We start from the raw sequence: 21,909 nt of genomic DNA, 5'->3' as shown, positions 1-21,909 counted from the left end.
CGTCTCCAGGCACTAATGAGATGGGGCGGGGGAGGGGTGGGGAGGAGACCAGGGCTGCAGGACCCCCGGGGAGGGACAGTGATGCCTCTGAAACGTCCCGTCCGGGTGCCCGCCCATCCACACGCGGGCTGGCAGGACTGACCCGGCCAGCGGACACCGGGCTGGGTTTCTTTTCCTTCCCAGGCACAGAGAGTGTGTGTGGGGGGTCACCTGCAGATGTGCCTCAAACAAGGGTCCCCAGGGTCCCTGGGGAGAAGCAGAATCTGGGCCAAGATGGCCTGTGCCCACCCCCCACGGCTCCAGCCTCAGTTTCCCCCGGCCAATGAGTGAGGACCATAGCATGGAGCGCGGCCTCCTTCCCTCCGGCCTGGGAGCGGGAGGGCACACAGGCTCCAGGACTGCACGCTTGTCCCAGCATGGACACAGGGACTGACCCTGAGGGTCCCCGTATGAACCGAATCCCATCCCCCCCGAAGCGAGGCAACCCCCAGCACCCTGGAATGTGGCCCGTCTATAGTCACCGCAGAGATTAAGGTGGGGAGGGGTTCTGCACCCCAAATGACTGAGTCCTTCTGGAAAGGAGAGCCTGGGTGGGGACAGAGGGGGTGACTTGGGGGTCCCAGCCCCCGAGACCAGAGTCACCCGGGCCTCTGGAGAGGCTCAGAGGCGGCTGAGCCTGCAACACCTTTGCAGACGACACCTAGGTGGTTCCCGTCCACCCACTGACCCCACCACCATTAGGGGTACTGGTCACGGCCCCGAAAGCAGTCTGGGCCTCTCTCTGCCTTCCCAGGAGAGGAGGAGGAGGAGGAGGAGGAGGAGGAGGAGGAGGAGGAGGAGGAGGAAGACGAAGGAGAGGAGGAGGGAGGGAAGATGACAGGGGAGAGGAAGAGAAGGGGGAGGGGAAGGGGGGAGAGGGAGGGGGAAGGGGAGGAAAAAGAGGGAGGGAGGGAGGATTATGAGGGAGGAGGGCAGGGAGAAAGAGGAGGAGAAGAAAGGAGAAAGAGGAAGAGGAGAAAGAAAAGAGGAGGAGAGGGAGGAGGAATCAGAGAAAGAGGAGGAGGAAGAGGAGGATGAGAAGGAGAGGAGGAGAAAAGAGAGGAAGAGAAGAAGGAGGAAGAAGAGGAGGAGGAAGAGGAGGAGAAGGAAGAGGGGGAGGAAGAAGAGGAGGAGGAAGAGGGGAGAAGAAATGAGAAAGAGGAAGAGAAAGAGGAGAAAGAAGAGGAGAAAGAAGAGGAGGAGGAGAGGGAGGAGGAGTCAGAGAAAGAGGAGGAAGAGGAGGATGAGGAGAGGAGGAAGAGGAGAAAGAGAAGGAGGAGGAAGAGGAGGAGAAGAAAGGAGAAAGAGGAAGAGAAGAAAGAAGAGAAGAGGAGGAGGAGAGGGAGGAGGAGACAGAGAAAGAGGATGGGGAAGAGGAGGAGGAGGAGGAGAGGAGGAGGAGAAAAGGAGGAGGAAGAGGGAAGGAAGAGGAGGAGGGGGAGGAAGAAGAGGGGGAGGAGGAAGAGGGGAGGAGGAGGGGGAGGCGGCACCTGCACAGCCCGCCGGCACTGACCTGCTCGGTCTCCACGAAGTTGGACACGTGGCCATCGTCGTTGACGCCGCGCGTGTGGAAGCGGGCGCCGGCGCGCTCGCAGCTGATGCGGGAGATGAGGCAGGCCTTGGCCTGGCGGTGCGCCGCGTACACGGTGCGGATGGCCACCACCCCGCAGATGACCTTCAGCAGCCAGTCGCAGCAGCTCACCTGCTGGCGCCGCAGCGGCACGTGCAGCAGCTGGTTCCTGCGACGGAGGCGGGTCAGGGGGACCCCGGGACCGGGCCGCCCCGCGATCCAATGGCAGCTCGGGGACCGCGGAGGCCCCGCCCACCAGGGCCAGGGCCCCGCTTATTCGGAGCCTGGGCCCCACTAGTGAAAAGCATAATCATACACTTTTAGAGCTATAACAAGATACGTGATTATATAATTATGAGAAATGACCAAAACCGTCATAAAAATAGTTGAAGTATAAGGATGCTCGTTTCGGTTAAATCCATAGCTCACGAGGCAACGTCAGCGCACTCAACCCAAAGCCTGAAGTAAACAGGAAGGGCTGTGAGGAAGACAAAGGCCAGCACCGCCCCCCCCCCCCCAGTCCCCCCCCGACTGCCCAGCTGCCGGGGACCCTGCTGGCCAGCATCACCGAGTGCACAGTGCTCCGGGCTGGACAGACTCCCTTCATCCGGCAAGCATTTTCCAGACCAATGGGACGCTGTGGCCCGGAGAGGCAGTTCAGGGGGTCTGGCCCCGGGCCTCAAAGGGGGTCATCCCTGGTTCAATCCTCAGTCCCTCATCATCCCTGGAGCACCACCAGGGGGCACTCCTAAGCACAGAGCCAGGAGTCCCCCGAGCACAGAGCCACGAGTCCCCCTGGGTGCCCTTGGGCGTGGCACACAGAGGCAGAGAAACGTGAGCTGCTCAAGCCTCAGCTGCTGCTCCGCACTGGGCTGGCAGCCCGCCCGCTGCACCCCTCTGCGTGAGACGCCCCTTACAGTGGCCTCAGAAGGGGGTGCAGGGGCACCAGTGTTACTTCTGGGGTCCACGCAGCATGCCCAGGGTCCAAGCAGGGCCTTGCTGAGTCCTGAGCACCAGCAGGGAGAAAGAGCCATCTCAGGGGCCTCTCTGCCAAGGAGCTCAGCAAACTGGATCTGCGTGTCCAGCTTGCTCCCTCCCGGAGACCCCCCCCATCCATGTGGCACTCTGGGCCGAGCCCGGCCTGTGTGCAATCCCCCCACCATACTCCCTGGCCTGCAGCCACTCCCGGCTTCTCTCGGGGTGCTAAGACACCCCGTCAAGAGCCCCCCAGCCCCTCATGGCTCCTCTCTGAGCCCTCAGGCCCCGTCTGGTTATTTGAGAAATGAGTCTGGGGTCGCTTCCCGTGGCTCCATCCTGTCTGAGATCAGCCAAGGGGCGCGAGGAGGCAGTGGGCGGTGCATTCCGGACTAAACCCGCAGACACCTCAGGGTGCCTGTTCTGGGGCCCGCACCCCCCTCTCACCCTCTCAGCACTGGGGTTCACCTGGCGCCTCCTTCTCTTGGTCTTTGCTCTCACTAGTTCTGGGGGCCTGTGTCCTCCCCTGGAGCCCCTGGAGAGGGGTCAGTCCCCGGGCAGATCTGATGGTCCTGCCACATTTCTAAGGACACGCGGCCGCTGAGGGTGACCCCTGCCCATCCAACAGTCGGGGCTGGACCTGGGCCCACGGCCCAGCACTGAGACCCCTCGTCACCCCGACCCTCAGCCCTCAGCTGCTCTCAGGGGCAGCAGCTGGCCCTGCAGACGCAAAGGTCCCCCCCGCCAGCCTGTGCCTTGAGGGGTCCCCAGCTGTATCAGCAGCCCCTTGCCCAAAATGCTGAGTCCTGGGCCCCTCGGGATCAGAACCGGCCCTTGAGCAAGCCCAATGGGGAAGTCCTGAAATTTCAAATGGGCATGTTAGAAACCCCTAGAGTCTCGTGGGGCGGGGGGCAAGGCCATGGTGGTCCTCCCCTCTCCAAACTGAAGCCAGAAACTCACTCACGGCAGCTGTGGGTTGCAGGTAGCGAGGCCCCACAGAGGGTGTGGGGGCCCCATCAGGCCGGAGTCACAGCCGGGGGTGGTACAGCCCCCAACTGGATTGCAGGGGCAGCTTGTTCCAGGAAGCATGTTGCAACCATTTCTTGGTTTGGGGGGGGCGGGGGGTGCACTCAGCGATGCTCCTGGCTCTGCACTCAGAACCACTCCTGGCAGTGCTCGGAGGATCGAGCCTGGGTCGGCGGCGTGCAGGCAAGTTTCTAACCCGCTGCCCCAACGCTCCTGATGCAACCCTCTCTAGAGCGGCACACTCACCCCTCCTGCTCCAGACCCACTTGGCATCTAAAGGCCCCAGACTGCTCTGTCCAGGCTCTGTGTGGCCCAGGGGACATGCCACCCCCACCCCCCAATCTGGGTCCACAACAGTCAGAGGTGCTGTCCAGTTATGGCCAATGAGCACGCGCCACGTTCATGGCGGAGCACCCAGCTGGTTCACACAGCACAGAGCATCCGGGCCAGGGAGCTCAGCGGGCAGGGCACTTGCCTCGCAGCTGACCAAGCTGGGGTCGATCCCTGGCACCACATTTGGCCCACCAAGCCCGGCCAGGAGTGACCCTTGAGCACAGTCAGGTGTGGCTCAAAACCAAAAACCAAACCAAAAATAAAACACAGGGAGGCTGGAGCGACAGCACAGCGGGGAGGATGCTTGCCTTGCACGTGGCCGACCCAGGTTCAATTCCCAGCATCCCATAGGGTCCCCCGAGCACCACCAGGAGTGATTCCTGAGTGCAGAGCCAGGAGTAACCCCTGAGCATCGCCGGGTGTGACCCAAAAAGGAAAAAGAAAAAAAGAAACACAGAACCCTTGGGCTGGCCTTTGGGACGTGCTCTCATCCCCTGGGTGGGCGGGGCGGGCTCTCGTGATGCAGCCCCTCACCTGGCCCATGGGGAGAGCGGACCCCCGATGGCCATCACCAGGAGGGCCGGACCGGTGCGTATGGGGGAACCCGGGAGCTGAGTGGAGCTCAGGCGCCTTGTAAACGCCGCGGCAAGTACCGGCCCACAGACAGCACTGCCGAGACCCCAGCAGCAGCCGCTGGGGCCAGGCACACGTCTCTGGGCCCGGGGCCAGTCCTGCCTCCGTCGGGGGCCCTGGGGTGAGAACCGGGGTGGCCGGGAGGAGGCTGGTGCTCTGGGTCCCGGCGGCCGGGGGAGGAGGAGCAGGGCAGGGGCGGGCAGGGGTGGGGCTCACCAGAAGAAGGAGTTCCCCCACTCGTCCGCGCCGTCTCCCTGCTTCTGGGCGCGCACCGTGAGGTCGAAGCACGAGCCCTCGCTGGGCCACGCGAAGTAGAAGACGCCCGAGTTGAGGATCTTCCTCAGGGCCGCCAGGCGCTCGTCCTCCCGCGCCTCGCCCTGGAGCGGGAAGAAGTCGGTGGCCGTGACCTTGAAGATCTCCGCCTCGGGCACGCGGCCCACCGACGTGCAGCCCGTCACCAGCACCAGGAAGCTCAGCTGCGTGGCGCCTGCAAGGAAGACACGGGCTCGGCACACGGCCTCTCGAGGCTGCACGCCCCAGGGGCCAGGGACTTGGAGGGTCGGGGGCTTCAGGAGGGTCGGGGGGCTTCGGAGGAGTTGGGGCTTTCGGGGAGTTGGGGCTTTGGGAGAGTCAGGGTCTTTGAGAGAGTTGGGGGGTTCAGGAGATCTGGGGGGCTTCAGGAGGGTTGGGGGGCTTCAGCAGGGTTGGGGGCTTCAGGAGAGCTGGGGCTTTGGGAGGGTCGGGCTTCCGGAGAGCAGCGGGAAACTGATCTGGGTGAACGGAGCGGGTGTTAAGTTCTGGTCCAGAAACACGGTGGAACCCCTAAGGGCCCGGCACTTTCACGGGAAACCATCTCTGCATTCACTTTCCCTCTTCCTCAGCCGGCCTGTCCCCTCAGGGTCAGGAAAGACAGTCACGCGGGGAGAGCGGGAACCAGCTCCGGAACGGGGAGAGGCCACGTGCCACTGTACCATTCAGGCACGCGCGCACACGCACACCACATACACACACACAGACCCGCAAACACCCGACACACATGCATAGACTCTCACACGCACATTCACGCATACACGCCACACGGATACTCATCACTCACACATATGCACACCATACATGCACATCACTCACACATGTGCACAACACACACACATGTACCCACACACTCATACACATATATGCCCACATATGTACCCTTAGAAGTTGGGCCATGTCAGTGAATTCCATGTGCTTCACACATATCACACACATGCACACTCACACGGGCACACATGCAGACACATACACGCTCTCAGAAGCAGGGCATGCTCCTGCACCCTGCTTACACCTCTCCAGAGGTGGGAGGAACCACAGACTTGCAGAGACCTGCAGCCAGTGGAGGGGGAGCCACCCATGCAGTGACCCCTGGAACCGAATTTTTACCATGAGTGCCCTGGAACTGAACCTTTACCGTGAGTGCCCTGGAACTGAACCTTTACCGTGAGTGCCCTGGAACTGAATCTTTACCGTATGTGCCCTGGGAACTGAATCTTTACCGTGAGTGCCCTGGGAACTGAATCTTTACCGTGAGTGCCCTGGGAACTGAATCTTTACCGTGAGTGCCCTGGAACTGAATCTTTACCGTGACTGCCCTGGAACTAAATCTTTACTGCTAATGCCCCAGGAACTGAATCTACTGTGAGTGAACAGTAGCTGTGAGGCAAGGGACACAGCCCAGATTCCCATCCATGACCCCAGCCCACAGCATCCAGGGTCCCTCAGCCCAGCTCCCACCCAGGCTCTGTGCGGGGCCACAGCTGCCCACCTGCCCACAACCCCCCTCACAGCACTGGGTCAGTGAATCTCTGACCCCCCCCGAATCTCTGAGGGCAGAGCCTCCCCATGGGAGTCCTTCCTTAGCCCCTCTAGCCCAGACTGAAACGGGCTGTCCACTCAGCTATGTCCACTCAGCTATGTAAAGCAGCTTCTTGCACATGCTCCAGTCCACCCCAGCCTGGGCAGCAACATCCACTCTCACCCCAGAAAACACTCCTCCTGCGGTGCTGCTTGGTGCCTCCTCCAGGAAGCCTTCCAGGCATTCCTGGGACCCCACACACACACACAAAGGTCCCCCTCAATGTTCCAGAGGCATCCCTGGTGCCCAGAGCCCACCACCTCTGCGGGCTAGGGCTGCTTCCTGTGGCACCGAGCTTGGCACTCCTGGACTCCCTCTCCCCTGAAAGGGAGTCCCTGACCAGGAAACCTCCCTCTGGCACCCCCCCAGGACACAGGAGGAGGAGTTGCTTGGTTTGCTTCCTTCCAGATCATTCCGCAGGCCGCCAGGTGGAGGCAGCCGGCAGGGGACCCCGGCAGCTGTGGCACTGCGGCTTGAGGACCAGGAAGCCATTATGTTCCTTCCACTCTGCTCTATTTGCCCGGGGGCCACACCAGCAGTGCTCGGGGCCCATGTGGTGCCAGGGGTGGAGGCCAGAGCCCCAGGCGTGCAAAGAGGCACGTCAGCCTTTACGGCCATCTCAGCGCTAGGAGACGAGTTTGCCTTCCTTAAGGCTTTCAATTTGGGGGCCACACCGGTAACGGTCAGGGGTCATTCCTGGGGAGTTCGGGGGACCCTGTGGGCAAGCGCCTTTGCTGCTGTACTAGCTCTCTGGCCCAGGAAATGTCGCATTTTTTGTGTTTTAGTTTTCGGGTCACTCTCGGTGGTGCTCGGGGTCACTGCTGGCAGGCTCAGAGCACCACACGAGGGTCCGGGACAGAACCCGGGTTGGCGGCATGCAAGGCAGGCGCCCTCCCTCACTCTGGGCCCGGGAGGTCTGGGAAGGTAACATGGACGGTGACAGAGGTCGGGGGCCAGTCTCTTGACGAGGCCATAGGGGATGGCAGGTGGGACTGAGGCCTTCAAGAATGGGCTCAAGCACCCAGGACCTCCCTCCCCCACAACAAAGACCCCCAGACCCAGGCCCAGCCCAGCACTGCGGCCACATGTGTCTGCCACAGTCCCCGCACAGGGAGAGCAGCCGGGCGCCCTGGGTGAGGGCAGGCCAGCCTGAGCCCAGGTGGGCAGCCCGGGTACCTGCAGTTCGGGGCCGGGGGAGGAGCCGCGTGGAAGCGTGCGCGCGCCCCTCCCTCTGCCTCGGCAGCCTCTGCGTGGGAGCCCGAGTGCCTGGCGCCGGGCCCAGCTGCTCTGAAGACAGGCGTCCCCCACACAGGCTGGGGGCGCGGAGCGCTCGCTGCTCCCAGAACCCAGGAGGCTGTGGGCTCCTGTGCCTGCCGGGGGCGGGCGGGGGCAATCATGGACCCTCAGGCCCCGGGCACACTCTGTCCCGTGTTACCGGAGGGAGACGCAGGTCCAGGAGGAACTGGGACTCGAACCCCCTCTCTGGCCACTGGAGTCGGGCCTTTCATGTCTGGCCTGTGTTTGCTGTGGTGCTGGCCCTGGAACCCGGGGCCGTGCACCTCACATGGGTAAGGCATGAGCTCTCTCACATAGCTCCCCGGGCCCCGGGGCGCGTTCCATTTGCTTGACTGGTTTGGGAGCCTTACCTGGCAGTGCTCAGGGCTTACTCCTGGCTCTGTGCTCTTGGTGAGGCTCGGAGGACTGTGAGTGGTGTCCGGGATCAAACCCAGGTCAGCTGCACTCGGCCCTGCACTATCTCTCTGGCCCGCCTTTACCGGGGGAGGAACTGGCCCGGGGAGAGGAACCGGTTCTTCAGGACGTTTGCAAATGTGGGTCTCCCGGCTCCCGGGCTTCCCCCTGCCCTGTCCAGCCACGCTCATCACCCTGCTGACCCGGGCTGGGCAGAGCAGTGCCCCCGGCCAGCACCGAGAGCCAGCACCAAGTGCCCATCGTGTGCTTAAAAGGTCGTGAACAGAATCTTCTCGTCTCTGTGCAATCCTGACAGGGAAAATGGAACATGGAAAATGGAAACGCTCCTATGGAGGCTGAACAGCAACCGACTCACAGCCTCCCCACCGGTAAGGAACACGTGGACCAGCTCGGCCGGCCCGCGGGCAGTCACTCACTCTCAGCCCACACGGCCCGTGGTCTAGTCTACCATGGTGTACTATGTGTGTCTCTCTCAGCCTGATGCCACCGGGCAACAACTTGATCCAACGCCCTAAAGAGCTGGTAAGGAAGGCCTCAGGACACAGGGGTCGCAGTGTGAGGACAAAGCTTTCCACTAGAGTCACCCAGAAGGAAAGGTTTGGGCCCGAGAGACTGTACAGGAGATAAGGCGCTTGCCTTGCATCCCGCAAACAGCAGTTGAATCCCATATGGCCCCCAAAGCCCTGCCGGGGGTCACCCCTGAGCAAGAGCCAGCGAGTAGCTCCTGAGTACAGCTGGCTGGGGCCTCAAACTCCTCCCCACCACCCTAAAAACGATGCTTCGTCTGAAACGTATGTCTCGAGGAGGTGGCTGAGACTTCTCTACCTCGTACACAGTATTCCTCAAGGCTGAAGCGAGTCTGCTCCAACTCCGGCCCTGCCTCTCATTCTCCCAGAGCAGGCGCCAGGAAACCTAGTCCACACTAAGAACTACACGGGCACAGAAAGGGGCTCATCGGAGAAACGTCACTCTTCAAAGCCCTTCTGGGTTGCATGATTTAAAAGAACAAAATAAAACAAAAAACAAAACAAAACAAAAACTCTCAGAACTCTACGGACAACATTCCTGCAATGCTGCCGGCTGGCTGCTGTGCAGAAGCAAGCGACGGATTTGTCCCCTTCCTGCTGCCCTACAGAGATTCACTTCACAGAGCCACATGCCATGGGAAGAGTCTAGAGAGGGAAGAAAGGGTGGGGAGGGGTGGGGGAAAGGAAGAAGGAACAAGCCCCATGCTGGCACATTCTTGGCGAATCAGTTCTAGAAGGGCGAGGCTCTGGGAAACAGCCTTTCAGGCTGTGGGTGTGCCCCCCAGAGCCCAGAAGGGTGGGGCCAGGCTCGTGTGCACACACAGCCCAGCCCGACCTCCCGACTCTAGTAACAGACTTCCTATTCCTCCACTAACAGACTTCCTCTTACCCCAAATAAAACTTCCTGTTACTCCAATAACTGACTTCCTGTTACTCCAATAACAGACCTCCTGTTACTCTCATAACAGAATTCCTAAACTCCAACAAGGCTTCCTGCTACTCAATAACAGACTTCCTGTTACTCCATTAACAGACTTCCTGCTACTCTCATAACAGACTTTCTAATACTCCAACAAGACTTCGTGTTGCTCCAGTAACAGACTTCCTGTTAATTACTCTAATAACTGACTTCCTGTTACTCCAATAACAGACTTCCTAATACTCCAACAAGACTTCCTGTTACCCCAACAACAGACTTCCTGCTACTCCAACACCAATAATGGCCTTCCAGTTACTCCAATACCGTAATGACTCTGTTACTCAGTAAGACTTTCTGTTACTCCACCAACAGACTTCCTAATACTCCAACAAGACTTCCTGTTACCCCAATAACAGATTCCTTGTTATTCCAATAACAGACTTCCTGGTATTCCAATAACTTCCTGTTACTCCCACAGTAGACTTCCTATGTACAATGGACTTCCTGTTACCCCAATAACAGATTCCTTGTTATTCCAATAACAGACTTCCTGGTATTCCAATAACTTCCTGTTACTCCCACAGTAGACTTCCTATGTACAATGGACTTCCTGTTACCCCGATAACAGCCTTCAGAACACCGCTCTGTCAGCCCCGTGTGCTCCCTGGGTATTGCAGGTTTCTGGGCAAGGAGCCTGGCTTGACCTTAGCACCAGTTGGAGGGCAGGGTGTCACTGCTCCTTCCGACCCACCTCTAGGGTATTGGTGTTTATGTCCACAGAGCAGTGGGTAGAACTGGGTTCAAGTGCAGTCGAGGGTGTGCAGGAAGCCCCCCTCTGGTGCTCCTGTGGCCTCATGTTGCTTCACATTTATTAAGGCAGGAGCCCCTTCCTTGCAGCCAGAAGCCAGCCAGCTGGGGCCCTCAGAAGGGGGGTGTGGCAGCAAGGGGCTTGGGCCCTGCATCCCCTGTCAACCCATCTGCTACCCCGCTGGGCCTCGGAGGAAGATGCATCAGGCGGCCTCCGTGCCCCTTCCAGCTCTAACATTCTGTCCCTGGGCTCCGGACAGAAGCGAGGTCACAGAGAATGAGGGCGAGGCAGCCTGACTCAGGAGAGGTGACAGGGTGGACAAGAACACCAGAAGCAAGGAGACACGCTGGGGGCTAGAACCACAGGGCAGCAGGGAGGGCATTGGCCTTGCACACAGATGACCCGGATTTGACCCCCAGCATTCCATATGGTCTCCCGAGCCCACCAGGAGTGATCCCTGCGTGCAGAGCCAAGAGTCAGCCCTGAGCACTGCCAGGTGTGGCCCTCCCAAAAGAGAGAAGAGACACACAGACACATGCATTCAACACAATCAAGCATCCACACATACACTTGAGCACACACAGACACAACTCAAGCACATATGTGCAAACATACACACCTATGCACACACTTGAACACAGACACACTCATGAGCAGACACCATATACATATACCCACACACATGTATATAGTCATGCACATGTACACACATATAAACACTGTGCACACACTCAAACATATAGTTATGAGTGTATTGTGTAGAATATGCTGATACATATGCATATAGTCATATGCATGTAGATACGATCATAGGCACAGGCATGCATGTACACATGTACACATATTCACACACATGTAGTTAAGTGTACATACATGCCCCCCATCTAGAGGGCCGGCGGCGGCAACCAGTCTAGACCACCTGTCTTAGCCTGAACAAACTGGGGGAACAAGGGAGTGAACCAGCTCGATCCATATTGCTTATCAGGCACAGAGTTCCCATTGGGGAAGATGAGAAGGTTCTGGAGACAGAGGTGGTGACAGTCACACAATAAGGTGATGCCACTGAACTGCACACTTGGAAAAGGAAACTGGTCCATTGCATCTTAGGTATTCCCCCTTACCCACAGCCTCTACACACACACACACACACACACACACACACACACACACACACACACACACACACACACACACACACTTCCCATGCCTTGATATCGACTCCAAAACTCTCTCCCTGCAAAGGGGCAGCCTCCACACCTGCCTCTTGGGGGCAGCACAGGCTCAGTGAGCGGCAAAGGTGGCCACAGTCACCTGTGCCCATGGCGCCTTTAAGCAGGGCTAGTGGCGCATTGACCTCGGGCCGGGGCTGTATCTGTCCTGCACTCAGGGAGCTCTCAGCTGATGTGCAAGTGAGGGACTGAGCAATGCCAGGGTTTCCCACTATGAGCCTGAGCCAGACATCCCCCCCACGACCACCACCACAAGAGTGTGGCTGCACTACACGAGGAGGTCAGGGAAGCCTGAATCCTGCCCCCAACTTACAGGGTCTGGACTCATCTGGGGGGAAATCTGGTTTCCATGAGGGTCGGTCTGACTCCTGTGAGGGAAGGTCTGGCTCCTGGGAGGGTTGGTCTGACTCCTGTGAGGGTTGGTCTGGCTCCTGGGAGGGAAGGTCTGACTCCTGTGAGGGTTGGTCTGACTCCTGTGAGGGTCGGTCTGACTCCTGGGAGGGTCGGTCTGTCTCCTGGGAGGGTTGGTCTGACTTCTGTGAGGGTCAGTCTGGCTCCTGGGAAGGAAGGTCTTGCTCCTGTCCTGGGCTTTGCTCATCCCCACCATCAAGCCTGACCTGTGTTCCTGCGCTCACCAAATCTGAGCACTCAATCACCCTGACATGCCTGTACTCTATCACTTGTCACATGTCACCTGCCATTCCCTCCCGGCTGGGGTGTGAGCCTGCCTGAGTGTGGCCTGCACTGGCCCCCGGCTCAGCCTCGGCGCTGGCATGAAACCCACGGTGTCGCTTGTTCCACTGAGTGTGGGCCTTTGTCTCTCCCCGGCGGGGGGCCCTGCAGCTACCCAGCTCAGAGCTCAGAAGCTCCTGCTGTCCTGGCGGAGCGGGCCGAGGAGCAGACAGCAGGGCACCCTGGGAGCACACGGACCCCCGCGGGCAGTGGTGCCTGCAAACACTCCACGGCAGGGCTGCCCCGAGCGCCGGAGGCCAGAGGGCCGGTCGCCTGCCGCAGACAGACCTTCTGTCTCACCTCTCACCAAGACTTGGGGCTGGGGGATGGCGCCGGGGTCAAGGCACTTGTCAGCGGCAGCCACCCGGGCTCACTCCCTGGTCACGGCAGGTCCCTGAGCATGCCTGGGGGTGGCCCTGAGCTGGGACACCTACGATGAGTGAACCCCGTTGGCTGAGAGCTGCTGGGTGAGGCCCCTCTGGGGAGACCCCCCTAAAAGACTCTGCTAGAGGACACCGCGTTCTCCGAGTCCCAGAAGGCTGAAGGCTCCACGCTCGGCTCTGGGAAGCCTCCTGGGAAGTCTGGGCAGATGAGGCAGGGGAGGAGGACCGGGAGGAGGAGGGCGGGAGGAAGGACGAGGGGAGGAGGGAGGAAGGGGAAGGGAGGGAAGGGAAACATGGTTTTGTTGGGGCTGGCATCCGGCAGCACTCGGTGAGAGAAAACCCAGCCGCAGCGAACCTGACATATGCTTCACGGGAACTTGGGAAAGTCAACCCCAAGCCGCCAGCCTTCCTCTTCCGGAGACAGACCGCGGCCCCTGCTGAAACGCTGTGGAAAATGCCGAGAACCCGCACATTCCGTGATTCAAGCTCCCGCATGCCGAGGGAGGTCTGGGGGTGTGCAGCGGCAGCCCCGGGGCGTGGCCGAGCCCACTGGCCGCCAGGGAGGCGGGAGGGGCAGAGGGGCAGAGGGGGTGCTGGCTGGGCAGGAAACGGTCCAGGCGGGGGCAGGAGGCTCCGCGGGCTGCAGAGAAGAGGCCGTGGAGCAGGAAATGCCTTCAGGGAGGAAGCCATGGGGGTGGGTGCCAGGGCTGGCTCTGGGCAGGAAGGGGTGTGCGGGGGCGCAGGGCACTGGCTGTGAGGAGAGAAGGGCTGTGTGTGGGGGGGAGGCCGAGGGGGCAGACACAGGCTGTGTTGTGGGAAGGGGTGAGTGGAGCTGGGCACTGGCCGTGGGGTAGGAAGGGGTGTGACCAGTGCTGGCTGTGGCATGGGAAGGGGTGAGAGGAGCCGGGCCCTGGCTGTGGGGTGGGTAGGGGTGAGTGGGGCTGGGCACTGGCTGTGGGGCCCTCAGGGGTCCTGGCTGGGTCCCCTCCTCCGCAGCTCTCTGTGGTCCCCTCTGATACCTGCCCCTCCCCCTGGCCCGAGGGTCCCTCCTGCAGGGACAGTGCTGGGCGCCAGGGGGCAGCCCTGAGCGGGCCAAGGATGCGCTGGTGGAGGGAGCAGGTGGGAGCAGCCTCAGGCTTCCGACAGTGACAAGATGTCCCGTCCCCGCCGAGGGCCAGCTGGGAGCCACAGTGCCTCCTCGGACACCACCCCCAGCACACACACATGCGCGCATGCACACACGCATGCACACGCACAAACATGCACACACATACACATATGCGCGCGCACACACACGCACACATGTGTGCATACACACAGGCACACACATGCACACACACATGCATGGGATGTGGCACTGGGAAACAGCAGGGACCCGGCCCGTGCCCTGATCTTTCTGCGATCCTGTCACTGTCCCCATCCTTCACTGCGCAGGGGAGAGAGGGAGGAGGAGAGGGAGAGGGAGGGAGGAGGAGAGAGAGGAGGAAGAGACGGAGACAGAGAGGAGGAGAGGGAGGAGGAAAGAGACAGGACGAAAGAGGGAAAAAGAGGAAGGCAGGGAGGGAGAGATCAAGACAGAGACAGAGAGACAGAGGCAGGGAGAGAGACGGAGAGACAGACCCTGCCCGCACAGAGACACACCTGGTCGGGCCAGGCCAGCCCAGCCTGCACTGGGCACCCTCAGGCCCAGGCTGTGCCCAGCCAGTGCAGGGAAGTGACCCGGGGGGAGACGCAGCCCGGAGGGCTGGACGTGGGGTCCTGGGGCTCCCACAGTCACGCCAACAGCCGTGTGGATGGTGCAGAGAGAAGGTGGGGGCGGGAGAGGGCCCCGCACCCCGCCCCACCCCCCCAGGGGAGTAGACAGGCGGGCTCAGGGTCCCCCTGCCCGTGCCCCCTCCCACAGCCCTCCCTCCCCCACAGCCAGCCGGCACCCCGCACTCCAGCCCCCCAGGAAAGCAGCTCCTGGGGTCCCCACAGCAGGCCCTGTAAGAGCGTCTGCCCGGGGTGGGGGGGTGGTGAGACTTGTCCCCCTCCCACTCTCACCCGGCCCCTCCTGCGGGGCCCACAGAGAGGACAGAGGAAGCCCAGTGGTGCAGGCTCCACATGCCCGGGGGTGCCCCCCGCAGGGACCCCCGCCCTCACACGGCCCCCATGCCCCCTACTTACCGGCCCTCAGCCTGAGCTCCCCCAGGCAGCCGTAGGCGTCGGCGAGCTTCTCATACTGGCCCCTGATCACGTCCTTCTCCTCGGGGGCTGGGGGGAGAGGCACAGTGAGTCTCGGGGCGCCTCTCCGCGGCTCCTTCCCTGCAGCTCCCGGGCTCCCGCCCACTCGCCCAGACACGCAGACACGCAGACACGAGGCTTCGCTCCAGGAGCAGCGAATCCCGAGCGGGTTGGGCTGCCCACGGGAGGCTTGTTCTCGGGGTAGCCGGGAGGCAGAGGGGCGTCCCCGGGCCTGCCGGGGGTGAGGGCTGGCTCCGGCTCATGAGCCCGCGACACCTCTAGTGAGCATCTGCTTTTGTCTCCAGCCCCCCAAAGTAAAAGCTTCTTCCTGGGATCGCCCCCACCCCCACCTGCACACACCCCAGGGGGCAGCAGGAGGCCCCACCCCCATGCCCCTGGGCCATGACCCTCACAGCAAGCCGCACTCAGCAACCCCAGGCCCGCCTGGGGCACAGGGAGCCCCACGTGTAAGGGGGCGGGTCCCTCAGGCTCAGAACCAGGCTGCCCCGGGCACAGGCCCCGCCCCCCAGGACTGGCAGCCCCCACGGAGCCTCTCGAGATCCGTTCGTGGGACTCGCAAAGGCAAGATTCAAGAAGGGGGCCCGGGGCACGCACTTTCTCTCAGGGGCGACAGATAAGCCCTAAAAGGAGACCAGAAGGACAGGTGTGCAGCCAGGGGGTACTGGGGTGTGGCATGCCACGGTGCTGGCACTGTCTCCATCAAGCAGCTGGGGAACGGCACCATGTGTGAGCTACGGCCTCACAAGCCCCCCAAGTCTCGGGCCCAGGGTGACAGCACAGTGGGGAGGGCGCTGGCCTTGCATGCAGCAGGCCTGGGTTCCAACCCCGGCGCCCCACATGCTCCCCCTAGCCCCACCAGGAGGGACTCCTGAGCACAGAGCCAGCACGAAGCCCTGAGCGTCGCCAGGTGTGGCCCTGAAACCTAGACCAAGCAAAGCGCTCCCCTAAGTCCCAGCCGGAAACGGAAACAGGACCACAGGGGACTGGGCTGACAACTATTATGGGGACTGGGGTGTGGAGGGAGGTGGGGCCACCCCCCGCCCCCGCCATGCTCAGGGGCCACCCCTGAGGGCTGGGGTACCGTGTAGGGCAAGCCTGAACCCCTGCACCGTCTCTCTGGCTTCAGGCTCGGAGCGGCTCAAACCCGGGCATCTACTGAGAACATTCTGGATGTTTCATCAGCTCAACTGTGCTGGGATGTCGGTGCTGGCCCGGCACTGGGCAGACACGCCCTGGGGACCCGAGGCTGATCCCCATTTCACATTAGTGACGGGGACAAAAGCTAATTGCTGGCATGTGCACCATCCCCCGGCAGCAGACGGTGCCTGCTCTTCCGCTCCCGGCGCAAGGAAAGGCTCAGGTTTAGCGCTGACCTGAGGAAGCGCAGCCGCACGGTGCTGCCCGCTCCGGAGTGAAGAATCCCTGCTTGGAGCCTGGTCCTGGGGAGAGCCCCACCGAGGGGTCTCACAGGAGCAGGGGTGCGAGGGCGTGCATTCTCCTGGGCTGGCTCGGAGCTGCACAGGGAGCCCCCTGCCCGGAGATGAGGCCTTCGGAATGTTCCAGAGGCAGGGCAGAGAGCCAGGGACACAGACTAGACAGGGACGGGGTGTGAGCGAGCGGGGGCCAGGGGCTGGCCACCCCCCAGAGGGCTGAGGACACCCCTTTTCCGTCTCTGGTCTGAAGGCAAAGGCCCATGGGCAGGAGGCTGCAGAACCAACACGCTAAGCACCTACTGGATCGAAACCCGGGACCGGGACAGGGCTGGGTGCTGCCTCGAGTGTGGCCCCCAGCACTGCCCCACATGGCCAGTGCCGTTACACACAGTCACCAGCTGCTGCGTGTGATCTGCCGCCCCGGTGTGCGAGCCAGGATCACTGCAAAGGGCAGGGGGCAGGGAGAGCAGAGCCTGGCAGGGCCCCCCCGCCCCCGCCCCCGCCCGGGCCTGCCAAGGGGTCTCAGCCTCAGCCAATCCGGCTAGCCCAGGGGTCTTAACCCAGGTGACTCAGGATTGGGGGGTGGGGATTAAAATCTCCAAAACGCAGACTTGAGGGGGTGGGCTGTCTGGCGCACTCTGGTGGTGTTCAGGGCTTACTCCTGGCTCTGTGCTCGGCAGTCACGGGGCCACATGGGGAGTGGCGGTGGCTGGGGTCTGCCAGATCATCACTTGATGACGGTTATTTCCGAGAGGCCGGAACCCACGGCTCTCACCCCAGCCCAGAGCACTCGGACACCAGAAGGCTACGGGCCGGCTTAACCGACGGCCTTCCCGCTAATGATAACGTGGGGACTTGTTTCCACTGTTTCTCTTTTGTGGCGGGGGGCGGGGGGGGGCGGAGGGCTGCAGAGTAAGCGACAGATAATTATGGGGAAGGCTGATGGGAAGATGCGTAATGAGGTTTGGGGCTGCCGGAAGTGGCCCAAGCCCCGAGTGCTGTGGGCTGAGTCGGCACGAAGATAGGGGCCCCTTTGGAACTGGGCTCTCGGGGTCCCTTTAAGAAACACTGGGGGCTGTCAGCACACAGCAGAGGCCTGAGCTGGACTCGCAGTAACACGGGGACACTTGATGGGTGGATGAAGGCCCCCGGGGTGGATGAAGGGTCCGTGGAGACCTCCAGGAGGTGTGGGAGTGCCCGCGTGCCTAGCTGCCCCCAGCCAGTCCCCCACCCCAACTCTCAGCTCACTGCCCCCTCCCTCCGGCCCCGCTGCGGGCCCCAGACAGGACACCCACCCCCACCTCAGGCCCTTCCCATGCGGACACGTCACAGGAACTGGGGGTTCAGACGGGGACCTGCCAACACCCAGAGGAAGAACAAGAGATGGAGACAGTCTCGGGGACCCCCGAATCAGGCCTGCAGTGACCGTCCCCTGCAGCAGGACAGGTCCACACCTGGCGTCCCGTGGGGACCCACACGCAGCTGGCAGTGCCCCACCTCACGGTGGGTGATTCCCAGAGCCTTCGGGCGGTGAACAGAAGCCCGGAGCTGACGCCCGGTTACATCTGTTTACCATAAAGCAAGGAGCCCGGGCCGGGCTCACCTCTGAGACAATCTAGGTGACCCCCAAAGCACTAACCACAGAGGAAGGGGAGTTGCTGGGCAGACAGAAGTGCCCCTGGTCTGCTGACTCCTGGGGGCACCTTCCCGGCCCCGCCTGGGAAAGCTAAGTCCCCAGTCACCAGAGATAGTACAGTCACAGAGAACACCACAGTCACCAGAGATAGTACCCTCACCAGAGATAGAACTGTCATGGTGGACAGTAGCGTCACCAAGGTAGTACAGTCACAGAGAACACCAGTCACCAGAGATAGACAATCAGTTGCATAGTCCAGTCACCGTGGATACCACAGTCACCACAGATAGTCCAGTCTAGTCACAGCAGACACTGTAGCCAATGTTGGTACAGCCACAGTGGAGAGTGTGGTCACAGACAGTCAGAGCAGAGACAGTCACAGCAGACAGTACAGTCACAGCTGTATCACTGTATCACTGTCATCCCGTTGTTCATTGATTTACTTGAGTGGGCACCAATAACGTCTCTATTCCTCCCAGCCCTGAGATTTTAGCAGCCTCTCCTTACTCGTCTTTCCCAATGATTGGAGGCAATTGAAGGCTCTTTCAGGGTCAGGGGAATGAGACCTATCGTTCCTGTTTTTGGTATATCAAATATGCCATGGGTAGCTTGCCAGGCTCTGCCCATGCGGGCGGGATACTCTCAGTAGCTTGCCGGGCTCTCTGAGAGGTATGTGTGTGTGTATGTGTGTATGTGTGTGTGTGTGTGTGTGTGTGTGTGTGTGTGTGTATACACACACATATATATATATAGTCCTAACTGCATCAAATATGGTGTGGTAACTATGGAAAAAGGGTAGGAAGTGTCTTATAATGTGTTGCGCGGCTGCGCGGTCCAGAAAGTGATCTGGAGCGTGGGGGCGGATAGGTAGTGGAGCTCAGCTGCCGGGGCTAGATCCCTAGGGGCGGGCAGGGCTCTCACCCGCCTCCCTTTGGGGCGCCCCAAGTCGGGTGGCATGGCTATGGGGCCTCATTTTAGACTCCAGTGTGGGAGGAGCAGCCCTTGAGACCTGGAGGGTGGCCAGTGAGGAGGCAGGGTGTGGCAGGGTGTGCAGGGTGTGGCTCGTGGGTGTGATCCTGGGTCACTGGAGACTGGGGATAGCAGGCAGAGGATCTCTGCTTCCAGGTCCCCTTGAGTCCAGCCAGAGTCCAAGGTCACAAAGTTCTGCATTATCTGGGTTCCCTGGGACTTCAATCATGCGTGAGGCTCAGCCACGAAGTCCAGAAAGCAGCCTGGAGCGTGGCGGCAGTTGGGTAGTCAGTAGAGTCACAGCAGATAGTGCAGTCACAGCAGAGACAGTCACAGCAGACAGTGCAGTCACAGCAGAGACAGTCACAGCAGACAGTGCAGTCACAGCAGAGACAGTCAGAGCAGAGACAGTCACAGCAGAGACAGTCAGAGCAGAGACAGTCACAGCAGAGACAGTCACAGCAGAGAACGTCACAGCAGACAGTCACAGCAGAGACACTCACAGCAGATAGTGCAGTCACAGCAGACAGTCACAGCAGAGACAGTCACAGCAGAGACACTCACAGCAGAGACAGTCACAGCAGAGACAGTCACAGCAGAGAGTGCAGTCACAGCAGAGACACTCACAGCAGAGACAGTCACAGCAGATAGTGCAGTCACAGCAGAGACAGTCACAACAGAGACAGTCACAGCAGAGACACTCACAGCAGAGACAGTCACAGCAGATAGAGCAGTCACAGCAGAGACAGTCACAGCAGAGACACTCACAGCAGAGACAGTCACAGCAGATAGAGCAGTCACAGCAGAGACAGTCATAGCAGAGACAGTCACAGCAGAGACACTCACAGCAGATAGTGCAGTCACAGCAGAGACAGTCACAGCAGATAGTGCAGTCACAGCAGAGACAGTCACAACAGAGACAGTCACAGCAGATAGAGCAGTCACAGCAGATAATATAATCATATCAGAGACAGTCACAGCAGAGACAGTCACAGCAGACAGTGCAGTCACAGCAGAGACAGTCAGAGCAGAGACAGTCACAGCAGAGACAGTCACAGCAGGTAGTGCAGTCACAGCAGAGAACGTCACAGCAGAGACAGTCACAGCAGAGAACGTCACAGCAGACAGTCACAGCAGAGACACTCACAGCAGAGACACTCACAGCAGATAGTGCAGTCACAGCAGACAGTCACAGCAGAGACAGTCACAGCAGAGACACTCACAGCAGAGACACTCACAACAGAGACACTCACAGCAGAGACAGTCACAGCAGAGACACTCACAGCAGAGACAGTCACAGCAGATAGAGCAGTCACAGCAGAGACAGTCATAGCAGAGACACTCACAGCAGAGACACTCACAGCAGATAGTGCAGTCACAGCAGAGACAGTCACAGCAAAGACAATCATAGCAGAGACACTCACAGCAGGTAGTGCAGTCACAGCAGAGACAGTCACAGCAGAGACAGTCAGAGCAGAGACAGTCACAGCAAAGACAGTCACAGCAGAGAACGTCACAGCAGACAGTCACAGCAGAGACACTCACAGCAGAGACACTCACAGCAGATAGTGCAGTCACAGCAGACAGTCACAGCAGAGACAGTCACAGCAGAGACACTCACAGCAGAGACACTCACAGCAGAGACACTCACAGCAGATAGTGCAGTCACAGCAGAGACAGTCACAGCAGAGACACTCACAGCAGAGACAGTCACAGCAGATAGAGCAGTCACAGCAGAGACAGTCATAGCAGAGACACTCACAGCAGAGACACTCACAGCAGATAGTGCAGTCACAGCAGAGACAGTCACAGCAAAGACAATCATAGCAGAGACACTCACAGCAGGTAGTGCAGTCACAGCAGAGACAGTCACAGCAGAGACAGTCAGAGCAGAGACAGTCACAGCAGAGACAGTCACAGCAGAGACAGTCACAGCAGAGAACGTCACAGCAGACAGTCACAGCAGAGACAGTCACAGCAGAGACACTCACAGCAGATAGTGCAGTCACAGCAGAGACACTCACAGCAGAGACACTCACAACAGAGACACTCACAGCAGATAGTGCAGTCACAGCAGAGACAGTCACAGCAGAGACAGTCACAGCAGAGAGTGCAGTCACAGCAGAGACACTCACAGTAGAGACAGTCACAGCAGATAGAGCAGTCACAGCAGAGACAGTCATAGCAGAGACAGTCACAGCAGAGACACTCACAGCAGATAGTGCAGTCACAGCAGAGACAGTCACAGCAAAGACAATCATAGCAGAGACACTCACAGCAGGTAGTGCAGTCACAGCAGAGACAGTCACAACAGAGACAGTCACAGCAGAGACAATCACAGCAGAGACAGTCACAGCAGATAGTGCAGTCACAGCAGAGACAGTCACAGCAGATAGTGCAGTCACAGCAGAGACAGTCACAGCAGGTAGTGCAGTCACAGCAGAGACAGTCACAACAGAGACAGTCACAGCAGAGACAATCACAGCAGAGACAGTCACAGCAGATAGTGCAGTCACAGCAGAGACAGTCACAGCAGACAGTGCAGTCACAGCAGAGACAGTCACAGCAGATAGTGCAGTCACAGCAGAGACAGTCACAACAGAGACAGTCACAGCAGATAGTATAATCACATCAGAGACAGTCACAGCAGAGACAGTCACAGCAGACAGTGCAGTCACAGCAGAGACAGTCACAGCAGATAGTGCAGTCACAGCAGAGACAGTCACAGCAGAGAGTACAGTCACGGTAGAGACAGCAGACACCAGCCTTGGGAAAGCAAGAAAGCACACAGCACTCCTGAAGGGCCTGCCCCCAATCCTAGCCCAGGGTCCCCTCCACTCCCTCTTCTTGTG

The 21,909-nt window shown here is 60.1% G+C and overlaps 1 protein-coding gene across 4 annotated transcripts in view; it reads right to left on the bottom strand.

The window, feature by feature from the left end:
* The window catches only part of SYNJ2 (synaptojanin 2), an 81,105-nt gene that overhangs the window by 43,746 nt on the left and 15,450 nt on the right, over positions 1–21,909 (bottom strand). For all 4 annotated transcript variants that reach the window (XM_055134900.1, XM_055134902.1, XM_055134901.1 and 1 more), the window contains exons 2-4: positions 14,942–15,028; positions 4,793–5,063; positions 1,553–1,778 (exon numbers count right to left, since the gene is read on the bottom strand). In XM_055134900.1, the coding sequence (XP_054990875.1) occupies positions 1,553–1,778; positions 4,793–5,063; positions 14,942–15,028 (584 nt within the window). The remainder of the gene's footprint in view (positions 1–1,552; positions 1,779–4,792; positions 5,064–14,941; positions 15,029–21,909) is intronic.

This window comes from Sorex araneus, chromosome 4 (genome assembly GCF_027595985.1).
Source record: "Sorex araneus isolate mSorAra2 chromosome 4, mSorAra2.pri, whole genome shotgun sequence".
NCBI classification, from domain to species: domain Eukaryota; kingdom Metazoa; phylum Chordata; class Mammalia; order Eulipotyphla; family Soricidae; genus Sorex; species Sorex araneus.
The sequence above is the reverse complement of the archived record's forward strand: the minus strand, read 5'-3'. Positions and strand labels throughout refer to the sequence as shown.